This window comes from Gossypium hirsutum, chromosome A10, assembly GCF_007990345.1.
Source record: "Gossypium hirsutum isolate 1008001.06 chromosome A10, Gossypium_hirsutum_v2.1, whole genome shotgun sequence".
In the NCBI taxonomy this organism is placed as follows: domain Eukaryota; kingdom Viridiplantae; phylum Streptophyta; class Magnoliopsida; order Malvales; family Malvaceae; genus Gossypium; species Gossypium hirsutum.
This window is the reverse complement of record NC_053433.1, coordinates 83,245,463-83,263,972: the sequence shown is the minus strand read 5'-3', so window position 1 is coordinate 83,263,972 and position 18,510 is coordinate 83,245,463. Positions and strand designations below refer to the sequence as shown.

At 37.3% G+C, this 18,510-nt stretch overlaps 1 protein-coding gene across 1 annotated transcript; it reads left to right on the top strand.

The window, feature by feature from the left end:
* Positions 1-3,258: 3,258 nt before the first annotated feature.
* LOC107895582 (uncharacterized) lies at positions 3,259-11,159 on the top strand. Its single transcript, XM_016820841.1, has 8 exons — positions 3,259-3,478; positions 8,841-8,972; positions 9,126-9,504; positions 9,802-9,932; positions 10,041-10,252; positions 10,402-10,622; positions 10,738-10,924; positions 10,980-11,159. The coding sequence occupies exons 1-8, from the start codon at positions 3,259-3,261 to the stop codon at positions 11,157-11,159; spliced, it is 1,662 nt and encodes a 553-aa protein (XP_016676330.1).
* The last annotated feature ends 7,351 nt before the right edge of the window (positions 11,160-18,510 follow it).

The following is an 18,510-nucleotide window of genomic DNA, read 5'->3' as shown; positions in this document are numbered from 1 at the left end:
AATTACAAAAATATCCTTTTGTAATTAAAATAAATTATATTATTTCAACATATTTTAATCTTTTATTTTTAACAAACCTAATAAAAAATTTGCATATTGTCTGGTTTGAACTTGTGTTTTTTACATAACCAACATATTAGTTTTACCACCGGACTAAAATTTTATTTTAATATAATATTTACACTTTAATCAAATTATGTATACTTTATTACTTAAATCAATTGTATTTGTACTTACTATTATTTACAGTGGCGGAGCCAGAATATTAATCTTGAGGGGCCTAGTCGATTTAACATATAAAAAATTTATTCAAAAGAAACAGTATTCTAACATGACAATCGGTTTAAACATATAAAAAATATATTCAAAAGCAGCAGTATTCGAACAATTAAGATGAAATAGCCATCATTTGACTCGGTTAACCATTTTTTATTCTGTTTTTCACAGAGATGCTCACTGCTTCACAAGCTCTCATTTGACATAATTTTAAACAAAGTGACCAATGTTTTCTTCCTCCCCTTCACTTTAGCCGAAACTTACTATAACATTATCTAACTATTTTTGTTTTATTTTTACACTTCTAACAAGTTAGAAGCCATGTCTTAATCATTTTCCATCAAAAAATATACACATTTCACTTAATTTTATAAGCTTCCAAGTTCCATCAATATCCTTTAATGACAACTTTTAATATACTTGATAAAACAAAAAATTATTGGTACATATATGTAAAACAAGTTTCATATATTCAAAATCTATGAAAAGTTTGAAGAAAGACATACCTTATACTTCAAATTTGGAGGAAAAATGATAAAGAATTTTTTTTCTTCTTTTCTTGCTAAGCACCAATATGAAGAAGAAAAATGATAAAAGCCTCTTCATCTTTTCTTTTCTTTTTATATATTTTATTATATTACTTATAAAATATTATTAGGTTAAGTAAAATATTAAATAAACATTAATTTATTATTTAGCATTTTCAAGAAGATTTTCTCTTTGTTTTTATTAAGAATTGTTAAAAAATAAAGAGAGATGAGGAGAATAAAGAACAAATAAAATATGAAAGCAATATAAAATGTACTTTATTGATCAAAAAAGGGTGATTACAATGCTTCATCAGAGTCTCTATTTATAGGCATAAGAAGTATAAAAGAAGTAGAGATCTAATTCTAATAATTATTAGAATTTAAAGTACATAAAAACTTTATCTTGATCATGATGGGCATCCACTTAATAAGATATTCATAACACTCCCCCTTGGATGTCTATTGGTAGATAGTGTGCCTCATTAAAACCTCATTAGGAAAAACTCGGTGGGATAAAAACCTAATAAAGGAAAAAGAGTACACAATCTATAATACGCATAATATGCTGCCTCATTAAAACCTTACAAGGAAAATCCAATGGGACAAAACCTCGGTTAAGGGAAAAAGAGTACAACTCGTATATACTCCCCTTCATGAAAACATCACATATTTTATCATATTCTACGTATTCAATCCTGAATACTAGTTTTTCAAATGATTATTTTAATGTATTTGCTAAGCATTTATATTACCATTCTTTTAAAAGTCATGAGTGGGGGAAATTTGGGGAAATATATTTTGATCTCTTCAGGAGATTCAACAATAATCATAACAAACTTTAATCATGATTCTTATATAAAAACACAAATAGGTATTTTGGATCATTTTATAATCCTCATTCAACTACTCAAATTTACCATATATGTTCAAATTATTTCAATTCATATAAATGAACAATTTCTCGAGAATTTCAATATGCTTCTAGCATCCTAAATCCTTCGAGGATTTTAATATAAACTTTACTATATAATGGTTCATAAAAGGTTGTAATATAACCATTAAATGCAAGTTAAATTTTTTATGAATTGTCAATTTAATAATATATCTAAAAGTTATTGATCCGCCACAAAAGAATATTATATCTTTTCATAATCAATACAAGTACTTAGCGAAAAACTTTATATTTTTATTTCGCTTTTGCAAAACTACTTCATTTGCACCCTTATTGGCTTTATATCTTTAGATATTTGGACTACTGGTCCAAAAACTCCACGAATTTAAGTGTACTTGAGTTGCATCTTTCTATTTTGATCAATTTATTCCATATCTATATTTCTCAATAGATCTATTCAAGATCCTCATTTTATTTCATTATTTCAATAATAATATTGCATGCAAAATCATTGTCGACCACTTTTATTATTCGGTTCCACATTTTCTCGAATTGACATAACTTATCGAGATCTCTTATTTTCTGTAATGCCCCAAAATTTTAATTTTCAACTAGAAAAATCTGCAGTAATTAATTTCTGTATCTATGGTTCTGTGTTCTACTTCTGAGTTTAAAGTCTGAGGTTCGAATCGCATTATCAAAGTTTTATTGTTTTTAAAACAACCCATAAGTAAGTTTTGCCGCTTAAATTCAATTCGTTGTGTTTTTGTAACAAGAATGAGCATGCTGGTTCACCAGTTAAGCATCTGTCTGTATTCTGTCTGGTACCGAGTTCGAATCTCATCGCATGAGTTAGACGGTATTATTTTGGCTATTGCCGGAAGAGGGTGGTTAAGCTTTAAAAGTCTGAAAGTTTTTATTTTCTTCTTGTACGTTACTTTTATTTTCTTTCTTTCTTTCTTTTTTTATTTGCTCTTTTGTACTTTGATTTTCTTAAAATTTGAAACAATTCGGTGTTGTTGTTTGGTCGTCGGAATATTGAAGGTAAGTATTTTTGTCTTCTACTTTCAATGCAAGTTTGTGGCGTCAACAAAAGTTGTCGAAATGGTTTAGTCGAACTAGGTTTTACCAAGTGGTGCAATGTTGTTAATTGATCATTTGATTGTCTTGTTTAGGCAATAATATCGCAAAAGACGCTAACCATCCGTGTTAGTATGATATATTACGTCTCGAGCAAGGTGAGTGGTTGATTTGGAAGAGGTTAATGTCGAAATTCTCGACAAGTTGATGTTAGATTAGTGTGGTGAAAATGTCGAATTGATTGTGAAATTTGGTGTGAAATGATTAATTAGGGTCTGAAAAGTCTCTGAAATAGTTTTTTACAAAGCGAAATCAGGTGCGTTATGAGATTCTCAAGTTTCGCAAGTTACGGGTCACCAAAAATGGTGGCTGTCAACGCTATACAGCCAGGCACACGGACGTGTGGCTAGGCCATGTGCGGTCAAATAGTGCAGGTTCACAAGGGTACAAGACATGGCGTGTGAGGCGAAATAGGTGATCATGATAGGTGAGCGACGAGATTACATTTCTAATGTAGTCTCTGCTCTTGTAGCTAAGAAGCTAATGCAAAGCATTGTTGCCTATATATCAAATTCTACTCCCAAAAAGCTGTCTGTAGGAGATATATGTACGGTTAAGGAGTTCTTGGACGTATTTCCCGAGGAATTACCTAGAGTACCTCCAGTCAGAGAACTGGAATTTGGAATTGACCTGCTACCTGGTATGGCTTTTGTGTCTATTGTGCCCTATCACATGGCACCAAAAGAGTTGACCGAATTAAAAGCCCAAATTCAGGAACTTTTAGATCAAGGATTTATTCGACCGAATGTGTCTCTATGGAGGGCACCAGTGTTGTTAGTTAAGAAGAAGGACGGGTCGATGCGAATGTGTATTGAGTACAAACAGTTGAATAAACTGACAATCAAAAACAAGTATCCGTTACCGAGAATTGACGATCTATTTGACCAGTTTCGAGGAGCGTCCATCTTTTCTAAGATTGACTTACGCTTCGGATATCATCAACTTAAGGTTAAAGAGACAGATGTGTACAAAACTGCTTTCAGAACACGATATGGCCATTACAAGTTCTTGTTTATGCCTTTTGGGCTAACAAATACCCCAGTAGCATTTATGGATGTGATGAATCGGGTGTTCCAACCGTATTTAGATCAGTTTATAGTAGTCTTTATTGATGGCATCTTTATCTACTCAAAGACCAAAACGGAGCATGATGATCATCTTTGTATTATACTTTAGACACTTTGAGAAAAATAGTTATACACTAAGTTCAGTAAATGCAAATTTTCATTACGGGAAGTCACCTTTTTGGGTCATGTGGTGACAGCTGAGGGGATCCGAGTTGACCCCAAGAAAATCAAAGCGGTTGTTGAGTGGAAACAGCCAAAAAAGTGTCTGAACTCCATAGTTTTTTAGGCTTAGCTGGATATTATCGGAGGTTTGTCAAAAGATTTTCTCTGGTTATGTCACCTTTGACAAATTTATTTCGTAAGAACATTCTATTTGTATGGTCTGAGGCTCAACAATCTAATTTTGATAAATTGAAGTCTGTTCTGACGCAGGCCCTGGTATTAGTGCAATCTGAATCGGGCTGAGAGTTTTTCATATACAATGATGCCTCACATGTTGGTTTTGGTTGTATACTAATGCAAGATGGAAAGGTGATTTCTTATGCATCACGACAACTAAAAACGCACGAAATTAACTACCCGACGCACGATCTTGAGTTAGCCGCAGTTGTGTTTGCTTTGAAGATATAGAGGCACTACTTATACGGTGAAAGGTGTATTACTTACACCAATCATAAGAGTCTCAAGTATTTGTTGACTCAGAGGGACCTAAATCTTCAGCAATGACGCTGGGTTGAATTACTTAAGGATTACGATTGCACAATTGAGTATCACCCGGGAAAAGCTAATGTGGTAGCTGAAGCCTTTAGCCGTAAAGCTATGGTTGATCTGAGAGCGATGTTTTCTCATTTAAGTTTAATGGAATATGGAGTATTATTGGCTGAACTTCAAGTTAAACTGGATTAGATAGAATAGATTCAGACTGAACAGTTGAACAATGAATTTTTAATTCAACGTATGCAACTTGTTGGCTCGAACGAGAATTCTGATTATAGTTTGAACAGTGACAATGTATTATGTTTCAGAGGCCGGATTTGCGTGCCTAATGATAAAGAATTGAGGCGCTCGATCTTGTAAGAGGCTTATTGTATTCCTTATGCTATGCATCCCGGTGGGAATAAAATGTATCAAGATCTACGGAAACTATATTAGTGCCCTGGACTAAAACGATAGGTGGTCACTTTCATTTTACACTGTTTGACGTGTCAAAAAGTTAAAGTCAAACATCAATTACCTTCTGATTTACTACAACCAGTTAAAATTCCATGGTAGAAGTGGGAGTGGATAACTATGGATTTTGTTACAGGTTTACCTTTAACCCCTACTAACAAAAATTCAATTTGGGTCATCATTGATCGATTGATAAAGTCAGTTCATTTCATTCAAGTCCAGACGGATTACTCCTTACAAAAATTGGCTAAACTATACATCGCCAAAATTATGAGACTACAAGAAATTTTAATATCAATTATTTTGAATAGAGATCTGAGGTTTACCTTCTGATTCTGGAAGAAACTTCATGAAGCACTAGGCACCCAGCTCAATTTTAGTATTGCTTATCATCCTCAGACTGACAATCAGTCAGAGCGTGTTATTCATATTCTCGAAGACATGCTTCGAGGTTGTGTGATAGATTTCAGAGGTAGCTAGGAAGAATACTTACCATTAGTAGAATTTGCATACAACAATAGCTTCTAGGCCAGTATACCGATGGCACCGTACGAAGCTTTATATGGTTGTAAGTGCTGTACCCCGTCGTGTTGGACGAAGTTGAATGAACACCGAGTATTAGGTACTGAATTGGTGTCTGAGATTGAGAATATTGTCAAAATAATTCGTGATCAATTGAAAGATGTCTCTAATCGACAAAAGTCTTATACAGATTTAAAAAGGAAAGAGATTGAGTATTCTCTTGGTGAACAAGTTTTCTTGAAGGTGTCACCGTGGAAGAAGGTTCTCTGATTTAGACATAAGGGTAAGTTAAGTTTGAGATACATTGGACCTTACCGTATACTAAAATGGGTCAGACCTGTTTCCTATTAGCTAGAATTACCGCCAGAGTTGGATTGAATTCATAATGTTTCCATGTCTCAATATTGAGATGTTATCGGTCAGATCCGTCACATTTTGTTACTGTCGATGAGATTGAACTGCGACCTGATTTAACCTTCGAAGAAGAACCTGTACAAATTTTAGATTGTGATGTCAAGTTGTTGAGGAAGAAAGTTATTCCTCTAGTTAAAGTCTTGTGGCAGAGCCATGGTACCGAGGAAGCCACGTGGGAACCGAAAGAATCTGTTCGACAATAGTATCCGTATTTATTCGGTTCAGGTAAATTTTTTAGGCCGAAATTTCTTTTAGGGGGAGAGAGTTGTAAAGCCCCAAAATTTTAAGTTTTAACTGGAAAAATCTGCATTAATTAATTTATGTATCTGTGGTTCTGTGTTCTGCTTTTGAGTTTAAATTCTAAGGCTCGAATCGCATTATCAAAGTTTTATTGTTTTTAAAACAACCCATAAGCAAGCTTTGCCGGTTAAATTCAATTCGTTGTGTTTTAGTGACAAGAATGAGCCTACTGGTTCACCAGTTAAGCATTTGTTTGTATTCTGTCTCGTACCGAGTTTGAATCCTATCGTATAAGTTAGAGGGTATTATTTTTGGCTATTGCTGGAAGAGGGTGGTTAAGCTTTAAGAGTCTGAAAGTTTTTATTTTCTTATTGTACATTACTTTTATTATTTTTCTTTCTTTCTTTTATTGTTTATTTACTCTTTTATACTTCGATTTTCTTGAATTTCGAAACAATTCGGTGCTGTTGTTAGGTCGTCAGAATATTGAGGGTAAGTATTTTCGTCTTCTACTTTCAATCTAAGTCTGTGGTGTCAACGAAAGTTGTCAAAATGGTTTAGTCGAACTAGGTTTTACCAAGTAGGGGAATGTTGTTAATTGATCATTTAATTGTCTTGTTTAGGCAATAATATCGCAAAAAATGCTAACCCTCCGTGTTAGTACGATATATTACGTCTCGAGCAAGGTAAGTGGTCAAATTGGAAGAGGTTAATGTCGAAATTCTCGAAAAGTTGATGTTAGATTAGTATGGTGAAAATATGGAATTGATTGTGAAATTTTGGTGTGAGATGATTAATTAGGGTCTGGAAAGTCTCCGAGATAGTTTTCGACAAAGCGAAATCAGGTGCGTAACAAGATTCTCAAGTTTCACAAGTTGCAAGTCGCCAAAAATGGTGGCTGTCAACACCACACGGTCAGGCACACGGACATGTGGCCAAGCCATATGAGCCACACGGGCATGTGGCAGGCCATACAATCGGCCGTGTAACTCACTATTTGTTGAATTAGGATCACATGGCCTAGCACACGAAAGTGTGGCTAGGCCGTGTGCGGTCAAATAGTGTAGGGTTCACACGGGTACAAGACATGGCCGTGTGTCTAAGCTGTGTGACTCTCTGTTTATAGATTAAGGACCGCATGAGCTAGCACACGGGCATGTGCTTAGGCCGTGTAAGTCACATGGGTAAGGACACGGCCTAGTGTCCAAGCCGTGTAACTCTCTGTTTATTGATTGGTAGCACACGGGTACACAACACGGGCGTGTAACAGGCTGTGTGAGTCACATGGGTCAGGACACAGCCGTGTGTTCAGGCCGTGTGACATTCATAGTGGTTTAGAAACCCGTTTTTCGACCGTAATCGTTGTTGTGACTAGTATTGATTATTTGTGACTTGTTTGATATGGAATGAGAAACTATTGTTAATGTACAAGTGATATCTGACTGATCAAATCTATGAATGTAACGTGAAATTCTGTGTTCTGAATGTGTTGGATTGGAGGAGTTCGAAGAAGGAAGTATTCTGTTTTGAACAGTGGTTTAACCATTTTCTAATTGAATCTGAACTTAACGTTTAGCGCAAAATGTGTTTGCATCTATTATGTGATTTTGTAATGTGTCGAACCGACACATTGCGGTGTGTAGGGATGGATGGACATTGAACGTCCTTAATGGTGTGTTGGGTTGGTCGGAGACAGTGTGTAGAGGTTGGAAACTAGGAAATACTCTTATGAATCTATTCTTCTATCGGATTAAGCATGATGGTAAACTACTACCATTCATATATGTTATCTGAGTATATAGGATCTGCTCTATATCGAGATTGTGAATATTAGAACTGTATAACATTCTGAATAAGATCACTTTGTGATCGTATTAAGGTTGAATTACTTATTTTTTTATTACGCATTAGATTCACAACTCATTTTGTTATGTTTGGCTTTCAGGTGACCCACCGAATTGAATGGGATCGATGTCGTGGCGGCTCGGTCAGCTTTATTAATTTATTATGCTTAATAGGAAACTATGTTGTTAATATGTTATGGATCTATGATGTTTGGGCACCAAACCTTTCTAGAGACTATTTGAAGTTCTGTAATTAGGTTTATCAATCATATTCACTTGTTAACTATTGGTATGATGTTTGTAACTCCTTGAGTTCAGTCTGGACGTCTAGGCCGGGGTTAGGGTGCTACATTTAGTGGTATCAGAGTTAGGTTAATCAACACTCGGACTGTGTTTGGGCTCTTAATATATGAGAAAAGTAGCTAATAATGATTAACAAGTGAGCTAATACAAAAATATGGAAACTGTATTTAGTAACCGAGCTCCCGACGTCAATCCTATAAGTATAATTTTCATTGTTTTATTGTCATAAAGACTGTGATTCTGAAACTGAGATGTGTGATATGGATTGATGGATTTGATATATTGGATGTTTGAACTAATCTGTGAATTCTACTATTGTAGTCTTTGATTAATATGATGAGTTCGTGTGGTAGTCCTGGACGTGGTAGGAGAGGGCGTCGAGGACGCCGAAGAGGATGAGCTTGAGTAGAGTCTTTTTCAATTGGTAGTATACCCAATTTAGAGACTAGCAAGACAGTTGGTACTCCCACTGTTGAGACGAAGTCCCAGACTCCGACAGCTGGGGACGACGCACTGGCCCAAGCTATGGTTTGGGCATTTGAAAGGGTTACTGAAACCCATTCAGGATCAGGAAGTAGAGGGTCGATTACTGAATGACTTCGTTCAACTAGTGCTGAACTGTTTAAGGACGTCACTAGAGTTGCTCCTACTGTTACTGAGTACTGGCTCGAGGCTACCGAGCAAATTATGATTGATCTCGACTGCACTCCTATTTAAAAATTACTAGGTGTTGTCTCTTTATTGCAAGATAGGGCCTACCAGTGGTGGTTAACTGTTGAGCAAAGTGCTCAGCCGAGGCAGGTGAATTGGGACTACTTTAAAAATGCCTTCGAGGGTAAGTATGTGAGGGCAAGTTATGTTGAGGCTCGTCAACGCGAGTTCATGAGTCTAGTTCAGGGTGATAAGTCGGTCGCTGAGTATGAGGTTGAGTTTTTACGATTTAGTAGGTATGCTCGAGCCTTAGTAGCATCTGATTATGATATGTGTATACAGTTTGAAGAAGGTTTGAGGTACGACCTACGTGTTCTAATAGCTCCTCAGAGGGAGCGAGTATTTGCTGCTTTAGTTGACAAGACAAAGATTGTGGAAGAGGTAAAACTCCTCAAGTGCGAACGCCGTGACCGTGAGAGAGGTTAACTTAAGGGTAAGAGGGATTTGGGTCCCTCTTGTTCTGTTCAGCAGTAGTGATCGAGGTTCAGTTGTGTGGTGAGTGCGGGAAGCGCCACCCGGGCGAGTACTAGAGGAAATTGGGAACGTGTCTCTGTTGTGGTTGATAGAGCACCGAGTTAGGGATTGTCCCCGGCGACTAGATTCAGTGCCAGTTGGGACACAAACTCAGACTCCTAACCCTATTCGACCGCGAGAGAGACTCGACAATCTTTTCATGGTCGCGGTGCTGGTAGAGGTGGTAGTGGATCCGAAAGAAGTCAGAAGGCACCGACTAGAGGTGCTGATCAGACTGAGGCTCGTCATCCGGTACTAGTTTATGCGGCTAGACGCCATAATGAGAGCGATGATGTTGATGTCATTGCAGGTACTTTCCTTATTCATTCTGTTCCGTATTATGCTCTTATTGATATCGGCTCTACACACTCGTACATAGCTAGTGTTATTTCTGTATCTTTGGGTTTATTTGCTGAAGATACGGCTAGAGCTATTTTTGTGATTAGCCCGTTGGGTCAGTCGATTCGAGTCGATAGGATATATCGACGGGTACTGTTGGAATTTCAGGGCATAGTATTTCCAGTTGATTTAGTGGAATTACCATTCTATGAATTTGATTTGATACCGGGAATGGATTGGCTAGATTGTGCAACTAAAAGGGTTACTTTAAGACCAACCGAAACCGAGAAGGTGATCATGATAGGTGAGCGACGAGATTACCTTTCTAATGTAGTCTCTACTCTTGTAGCTGAGAAGCTAATGCAAAAAGGGTGTGAGGCGTATGTCGCCTATATATCATATTTTGCTCCTAAAAAGCTATCTATAAGAGATATCTGTAGGTTAAGAAGTTCCCAGACGTATTTCCCGATGAATTACCTAGAGTACCTCCAGATAGAGAAATGGAATTTGGAATTGACCTGCTACCTGGTACGACTCTTGTGTCTATTACGCCCTATCGCATGGCACCAAAAGAGTTGACCCAATTGAAAGCCCAAATTCAGGAACTTCCAAATGGAGGATTTATTCGACCAAATGTGTCTCCATGGGGGGCACCAGTGTTGTTAGTTAAGAAAAAGGACGGGTCGAGGCGAATGTGTATTGATTACAGACAGTTGAATAAACCGACAATCAAAAATAAGTATTCGTTATCGAGAATTGATGATCTATTTGACTAGTTTCGAGGAGCGTCCGTCTTTTCTAAGATTGACTAACGCTTCGGATATCATCAACTTAAGGTTAAAGAAACGGATGTGTACAAAACTGCTTTCAGAACTTGATATGGCCATTATTCTTGGTTATGCCTTTTGGGCGAACAAATGCCACGGTGGCTTTTATGGATCTAATGAATTGGGTGTTCCAACCGTATTTAGATCAGTTTGTGGTAGTCTTCATTGATAACATCTTAATCTACTCATAGACCGAAACAGGGCATGATGATCATCTTTGTATTGTACTTCAGACACTTCGAGAAAAAAAGTTATACGCTGAGTTCAGTAAATACAAATTTTGGTTACGGGAAGTCACCTTTTTGGGTCATGTGGCGATGGTTGAGGGGATCCGAGTTGACCCCAAGAAAATCGAAGCAGTTGTTGAGTAGAAATAGCCGAAAAATGTGTCTAAACTCCGTAGTTTATTAGGCTTAACTGGATATTATCAGAGGTTGTCGAAGGATTTTCTCTAGTTACATCACCTTTGACAAAGCTGTTATGTAAGAACATTTTATTTGTGTGGTCTGAGGTTCAACAATCTAGTTTCGATAAATTGAAGTCTGTTCTGGCGCAGGCCCAGTATTAGCGGACCTCAATCAGGCCGAGAATTTGTGGTATACAATGATGCCTCACATGTTGGTTTAGGTTGTGTCCTAATATAAAATGGAAATGTTGATTGCTTATGCATCACGACAACTAAAACGCAAGAAGTTAACTACTCGATGCACTATCTTAAGTTAGCCGCAGTTGTGTTTGCTTTGAAGATATGGAGGCACTACTTATACGGTGAAAAGTGTATTATTTACACCGATCACAAGTCTCAAGTATTTGTTTATTCAAAGGGACCTAAATCTTCAGCAATGACGCTGGGTTGAATTACTTAAGGATTACAATTGCACAATTAAGCATCACCCGAGAAAAGCTAATGTGGTCGCTGACACCCTTAGCCGTAAAGCTATGGTTGATCTGAGAGTGATATTTGCTCATTTAAGTTTAATGGAAGATGGAGTATTATTGGCTAAACTTCAAGTTAAACCGGATTAAATAGAATAGATTTAGACTAAACAGTGGAACGATGAATTTTTAATTCAACGTATGCAGCTTGTTGGCTCGAACGAAAATTCTGACTATAGTTTGAACAGTGACAATGTATTATGTTTCAGAGGCTAGATTTGCGTGCCTAATGATAAAGAATTGAGGCACTCAATCTTGCAGGAGGCTCATTATAGTCCTTATGCTATGTACCCATGCGGGAATAAAATATGTCAAGATCTACGGAAACTATATTGGTGGCCTAGACTAAAACAGTAGGGGGTTGCTTTCGTTTCACACTGTTTGATGTGTCAAAAAGTTAAAGCCGAACATCAGTTACCTTCTGGTTTACTACAACGAGTTAAAATTCCACAGTAGAAGTGGGAGCAGGTAACTATGGATTTTGTTACGGGTTTATCGTTAACCCTAACTAAGAAAAATTTGATTTGGGTCATCGTTGATCGATTGACCAAGTCAGCTCATTTCATTTTAGTCCGAATGGATTACTCCATAAAGAAGTTGACTAAACTATACATTGCCAAAATTGTGAAACTATACAGAATTCCAATATCAATTATATCTGCGGTTTACCTCTCGATTCTGGAAGAAACTTTATGAAGCACTAGGCATCCGACTCAGTTTCAGTACTGCTTATCATCCTTAGACTGACTGTCAGTCGGAACGTGTCATTCATATTCTTGAAGACATGCTTCGAAGTTGTGTGATCGATTTTAAAGGTAGCTGGGAAGAATACTTACCGTTAGCGGAATTTGCATAAAATAATAGCTTCCAGGCTAGTATACCGATAGCACCGTACAAAGCTTTATATGGTCGTAAGTGCCGTACTCAATCGTGTTGGACAGAGTTGAATGAACGCTGAGTATTAGGTCCTGAATTGGTGTCTGAGACTGAGAATATTGTGAAAATAATTCGTGATCAATTGAAAGCTGCTTCTAATCGACAAAAGTCTTATGCGGATTTAAAAAGGAAGGAAATTGAGTATTCTGTTGGTGAACAGGTTTTCTTGAAAGTGTCACCGTGGAAAAAAGTTCTTCGATTTGGATGTAAGTGTAAATAAGTCCGAGATACATTGGACCTTACCGTATACTAAAACGAGTCAGACCTGTTGCCTATCAGCTAGAATTGCTGCCAGAGTTGGATCGAATTCATAATATATTTCATGTCTTAATGTTGAGACGTTAACGGTTAGATCTGTCGTATATTGTTACTGTCGACAAGATTGAATTGCGACCTCATTTAACCTTTGAGGAAGAACCCATACAAATATTAAATCGTGATGTCAAGTTGTTGAGGAAGAAAGTTATTCCTCTAGGTAAAGTCTTCTGGCGGAACCACGGTACCGAGGAAGCCACGTGGGAACCCAAAAAATCTGTTCAACAATAGTATCCGTATTTATTCGATTTAGATAAATTTTTTAGACCGAAATTTCTTTTAGGAGGATAGAGTTGTAACACCCTAAAATTTTAAGTTTTAACTGGAAAAATCTGCAGTAATTAATTTATGTATCTGTGGTTCTGTATTCTGCTTCTGAGTTTAAAGTCTAAGGTTTAAATCACATTATCAAAGTTTTATTGTTTTTAAAACAACCCATAAGCAAGCTTTACCGCTTATATTCAATTCGTTGTGTTTTTGTGACAAGAATGAGCATACTGGTTTACCAGTTAAGCATCTGTCTGTCTTCTATCTGGTACCGAGTTCGAATCCAATCATATAAGTTAGAGGGTATTATTTTTGGCTATTGCCGGAAGAGAGTGGTTAAGATTTAAGAGTCTGAAAGTTTTTATTTTCTTCTTGTACATTACTTTTATTTTTTTCTTTCTTTTTTTATTTACTCTTTTGTACTTCGATTTTCTTGAATTTCGAAACAATTCGATGTTGTTGTTAGGTTGTCGGAATATTGAGGGTAAGTATTTTCGTCTTCTACTTTCAATGCAAGTCTGTGATGCCACCGAAAGTTATCGAAATGGTTTAGTCGAACTAGGTTTTACCAAGTGGTGGAATGTTGTTAATTGATCGTTTGATTGTCTTGTTTAGGTAATAATATTGCAAAAGACACTAACCCTTTGTGTTAGTACGATATATTACGTCTCGAGTAAGGTGAGTGGTTGAATTGGAAGAGGTTAATGTCAAAATTCTCGACAAGTTGATGTTAGATTAGTGTGGTGAAAATATGGAATTAATAGTGAAATTTTGGTGTGAAATGATTAATTAGGGTCTGGAAAGTCTCCGAAATAGTTTTCGACAAAGTGAAATTAGGTACATAACGAGATTTTCAAGTTTCGCAAGTTGCGAGTCGCCAAAAATGGTGGTTGTCAACGCCACATGGCCAGGCACACAAGCGTGTGGCCAGGCCGTGTGAGCCACACGGGCATGTGGCAGGCCGTGCGATCAATTGTGTAACTAACTTTTTGTTGAATTAGGATCATATGGGCTAGCACACGGACGTGTGGCTAGGCCGTGTACAGTCAAATAGTACATGTTCGCACGGGTACTAAACATGGCCATGTGTCCAAGCCGTGTAACTCTCTGTTTATGGATTAAAGACCACACGGCCCAGCACACGGGCGTATGCTTAGGCCATGTGAGTCACATGGGTGAGGACACGGCCGAGTGTCCAAGCCTTATAACTCTCTGTTTATTGATTGGTAGCACATGGGTACACGACACGGGCGTATAGTAGGCCGTGTGAGTCACACGAGCAAGGACACGGCCGTGTGACATTCATAGTGGTTTAGAAACCTGTTTTTCGACCGTAATTATTGTTGTGACTGGTATTGATTATCTGTGACTTGTTTGATATGAAATAAGAAACTATTGCTAATGTACAAGTGATATCTGACTGATAATATCCGTGAATGTAACGTGAAATTCTGTGTTCTGAATGTGTTGGATTCAAGGAGTGCAAGGAAGGAAGTATTCTATTTTGAACAGTGGTTTAACCACTTTCTAATTGAACCTGAATTTGGTGTTTAGTGCAAAATGTGTTAGCATCTATGATGCGATTCTGTAACATTTTGAACCGACACATTGCGATGTGTAGGGATGGATGGACATTGAACGTTCTTAATAGTGTGTTGGGTTGGTCGGAGACTGTGTGTAGAGGTTGGAAACTAGGAAAAACTCTTGTAAATCTGTTCTCCTATCGGATTTGTAACGCCCCAAAATATAGGTACTTATTTTCTGTATGTTGTGTAGCTCAATTGCATGCTTGTCTCAATGGTTAAGTGTCCTAGGAAGTGCCTGAGAAGCCTTGGGTTCAAGCTTGGGCATTTGTAAAAAACTTTGTTTTTAGGAAATTAACCCTTGCCTTTAGTTAGTAGACTTTTAAATTAATGTGAGTAGAGCATGACAGAAAGGGCCTGCTGGTCAAGGGGTAAGTGGCGTGTCATTACTGTTGAAGGTCTTAAGTTCAAGTCATGTGTTGCGCATAGAGAGTTATATTTTGTTGCTGTGCCGTGTAGGAAGTTGAGTATCGGTAGAACGTTGAAGCTATTGGGCGGTTGGAGTGTTTAAGGGGGAGAGGGTGTGTGGCTGAATTTTAGTAGGAGTTTGAAAGGGATTTAAATTAGTCGGTTAAGGAGCTAGAGGAGAGAATTGGTGAGAGATTTGAGGAATGGATCAAGGAGTAGGGGTGTGGTAGTTGTTGCCGAAAATGGGATTCTCTTTGTGCCAAATCAGTCTTAATGTCAAAATTTTGCTCTTTGTTTTCAGTAGCTTTTCCCCATTTGCTTCCTTTTTCTATCTTTTGTTTTGTACTTGTTTGGTAGCCAAATTTTACCTTGACCATTTGGGTATTTTTCCCTTTCTGCATTCTTTTCGGTTTTTCTATTCTTCCTAACGTGCTCATTCTTGTACCTTTAACCGAATACCATTTCTTTCATATTCTTTTGAGCAGTAGTCAAATATTCCTTTCTCACCTCATCTCTATTCTTTCGACTTTTGTCAAGTGTTTTCTCTCATATTGTTTAAATCGTATACATCTATTCTTCCCCCTCATTTTTATTTTTTTCAGTTCTCTTTTCCTTCCATGTTTTTGGATTAGGCAAATACTTCCCTTCTACTTTTTTATTTTGTTGTCAGCTAGTAAAAGTTCTTTGACGAATCTGTAAGTGCTCTTGGTTTATTCTTGTTTCTCTCTACCATTGTGATCGTTCTTCTAACATCTTCCTGTGTTACTGATTCTTGATAAAAGTACAATCGTTCCGTTTTGCCTCTATTATCCTGTGTACTTTCTGCTCTTGTGTGGGTATAGGTCGATTTCTTTTATCAACCGTTCTTAGTTCTACATAGTGGTAAGTTTTTGATCTATTGGTTCTAGTTATTTTCGTTCATGGTGATAGTTAAAGATATTAGGATACAATGCAGGTTGTGCCAAGGATTTGGTAATCACTGGTTTAAGGAGGGATTAAACCGTACTTGCGTAACTAAGGTAAGTAACATGCACCATATTGGGGATTAAGCGTTAATAAGAAGGTGTTTAACCCTAACGATTAAAGGACTAACATTGAGTCATGTTTGAATCTAGGTTGGTGTACGTGGAGATTTGCGCTCTTCTCATAAACAGGTGTGTAATCACATTGTTATAATCATAAATCGGCAAAAGTCGGAAAACATGACTAGTGTCGCTACGCGAGCGTGCGCTCGCTCGTATGGTGAATCAAAAGTACAAAACATAGGCATTTGATCGTAGAGGCCACCATGAGCGATTTCATAGCTTTAGGCCGTTTTGGGTCATGTTAGGCCAAAATGGGCCGTGTGGGCCCCATGGGCTCTTGGGCCCCCCACGAGTAAACCACACGGATGTGTGGATATTATTGGGCTAGGTTGTGTGGTTTACACAGCCATGGTCATATTTGGGCTTTGTGGGCCATACGGGCATGTGGGCCTACTTGGGCCGTATTAAAAGCTTTGGGCCCATTTTCATTAATTGACTGTTAAGGTTGCACAGGTCGTCCGAGACGACTGTGGACCTATTGTTGGGTCGGTAAGTATACTTAGATCCTACACTGATGAAATGACTGTTATACCCCTATGAGGTAAAATAACTGATATGCCCCTATGATTTGTATAACTGTATTCGAGCATGACATTTTTGCATACACTATGATATTATGAAGTGACATGTTGCATGGGGGTGGGTTTGATATATTTGAAGGAAGTGTACTATACTGGCAGCTCTGCTGCATATACTGTTTAGTGCCACAACCGGTGCTATATTTTGAACTGTAGGAATGGGTGGGTTGATTTTATCCCCACATGGAGTGTAGGGCTGGACGGAGTGGAGTGTAGCGGATGGATGGGTAGGACTTTTGATTGCATTTCTGTTACTGTTACTGTAATGGACTAAGGCCCACACTGCTACTGATATTGTATTAGGCTAAGCCCTAAATGTTACTAGACGGTTACTTAAACGGGCTTAGGCCCAGACTGTATTTGCCTATTGTATGACTAATTGTTTGTTTAATAAGAGATTACACACTGAGTTTGCGTAAACTCACCCTTCTACTTCTTTGTGCAGGTAATCTTTAGGCGGGACGGTGCTGCGAGAGACTCGACGAGGGCCACACAACCGCACTTGTTTTCACTTTTTAACTTCTATTTTATAAGTAATTTAGTTTGGGGTATTTGTTATGTAATAAGGCCTTTTTAAAGTTTTACTTTTGAGTTGGGTTTTATTTATCCTGAATCATGTCTGATAGAAGTAGGTCGCGGTTTTTCATAAGATTAAATGCTTTCAAAACACCACTTTGCAACATACTTTAAAAACTTCCGCAAGCAAACATTGTTTTTAAAGTGCAACAACAATTTATAATTATTAAACTTTTTGCTAAACCCACTTGAGTTTTTAACAACGAACAAGATACCCTAAAGTTTTTGTAAAAGATCACTACTAGGGTCTGTATAGTATGGATTTTTCAATAGAACGATGCTTTTCAAATCACACTTCAATGTGGCATTGCAGATTTGGCCATAACGTCTAGGCCAGGTTTAGGGTGTTACAGGATTAAGCATGATGATAAACTGCTACTGTTCATATATGTTATCTTAGCATATCTGATCTGCTCTATATCGAGATTGTGAATATTAGAACTGTATAACATTCTGAATAAGATCACTTTGTGATCTTATTAAGGTTGAATTACTTATTCTTTGTTACGCATTAGATTCACAACTCATTTTGTTATGTTTGGCTTTCAGATGACCCACTGAACTGAACGGGATCGATGTCGCGGCGGCTCAGTTAGCTTTATTAATTTATTATGCTTAATAGGAAACTATGTTGTTAATATGTTATGGATCTATGATGTTTGGGCACCAAACCTTTCTGGTGACTATTTGAAGTTCTGTAATTAGGTTTATCTATCATATTAACTTGTTAACGATTGGTATGATGTTTGTAACTCCCTGAGTTTGGTCTGGACGTCTAAGTCGGGGTTAGGGTGTTACATTTTCATTATTTTAAAATTCAATTTCAGGTACCTGAATCTCTTCTAAAATTTTACTTATTAGTTATGTCTTGGGTCTCTTTTAGAGCACCCGCCTCCATTATATGATTATCTAGAATAATTTTCATCTTTGGAACCGATCAATCTATTATTTATTCTAACTGATTGTCCTACTAGGACTTTGATTCAAATTAAAATATTAGATGGTATATAACACTTGGTTATTCACATTAAGGTTGTA

Bases quoted from the DNA above. Each gene is read 5' to 3' on its own strand.
- LOC107895582 (XM_016820841.1), top strand. From the start codon at position 3,259: ATGATAGGTGAGCGACGAGATTACATTTCTAATGTAGTCTCTGCTCTT. The intron at 8,973-9,125 runs GTAGAGGGTCGA...AAAAATTACTAG, and splicing joins AACCCATTCAGGATCAGGAA to GTGTTGTCTCTTTATTGCAA. The intron at 9,505-9,801 runs GTGCGAACGCCG...CGGTGCTGGTAG, and splicing joins GAAGAGGTAAAACTCCTCAA to AGGTGGTAGTGGATCCGAAA.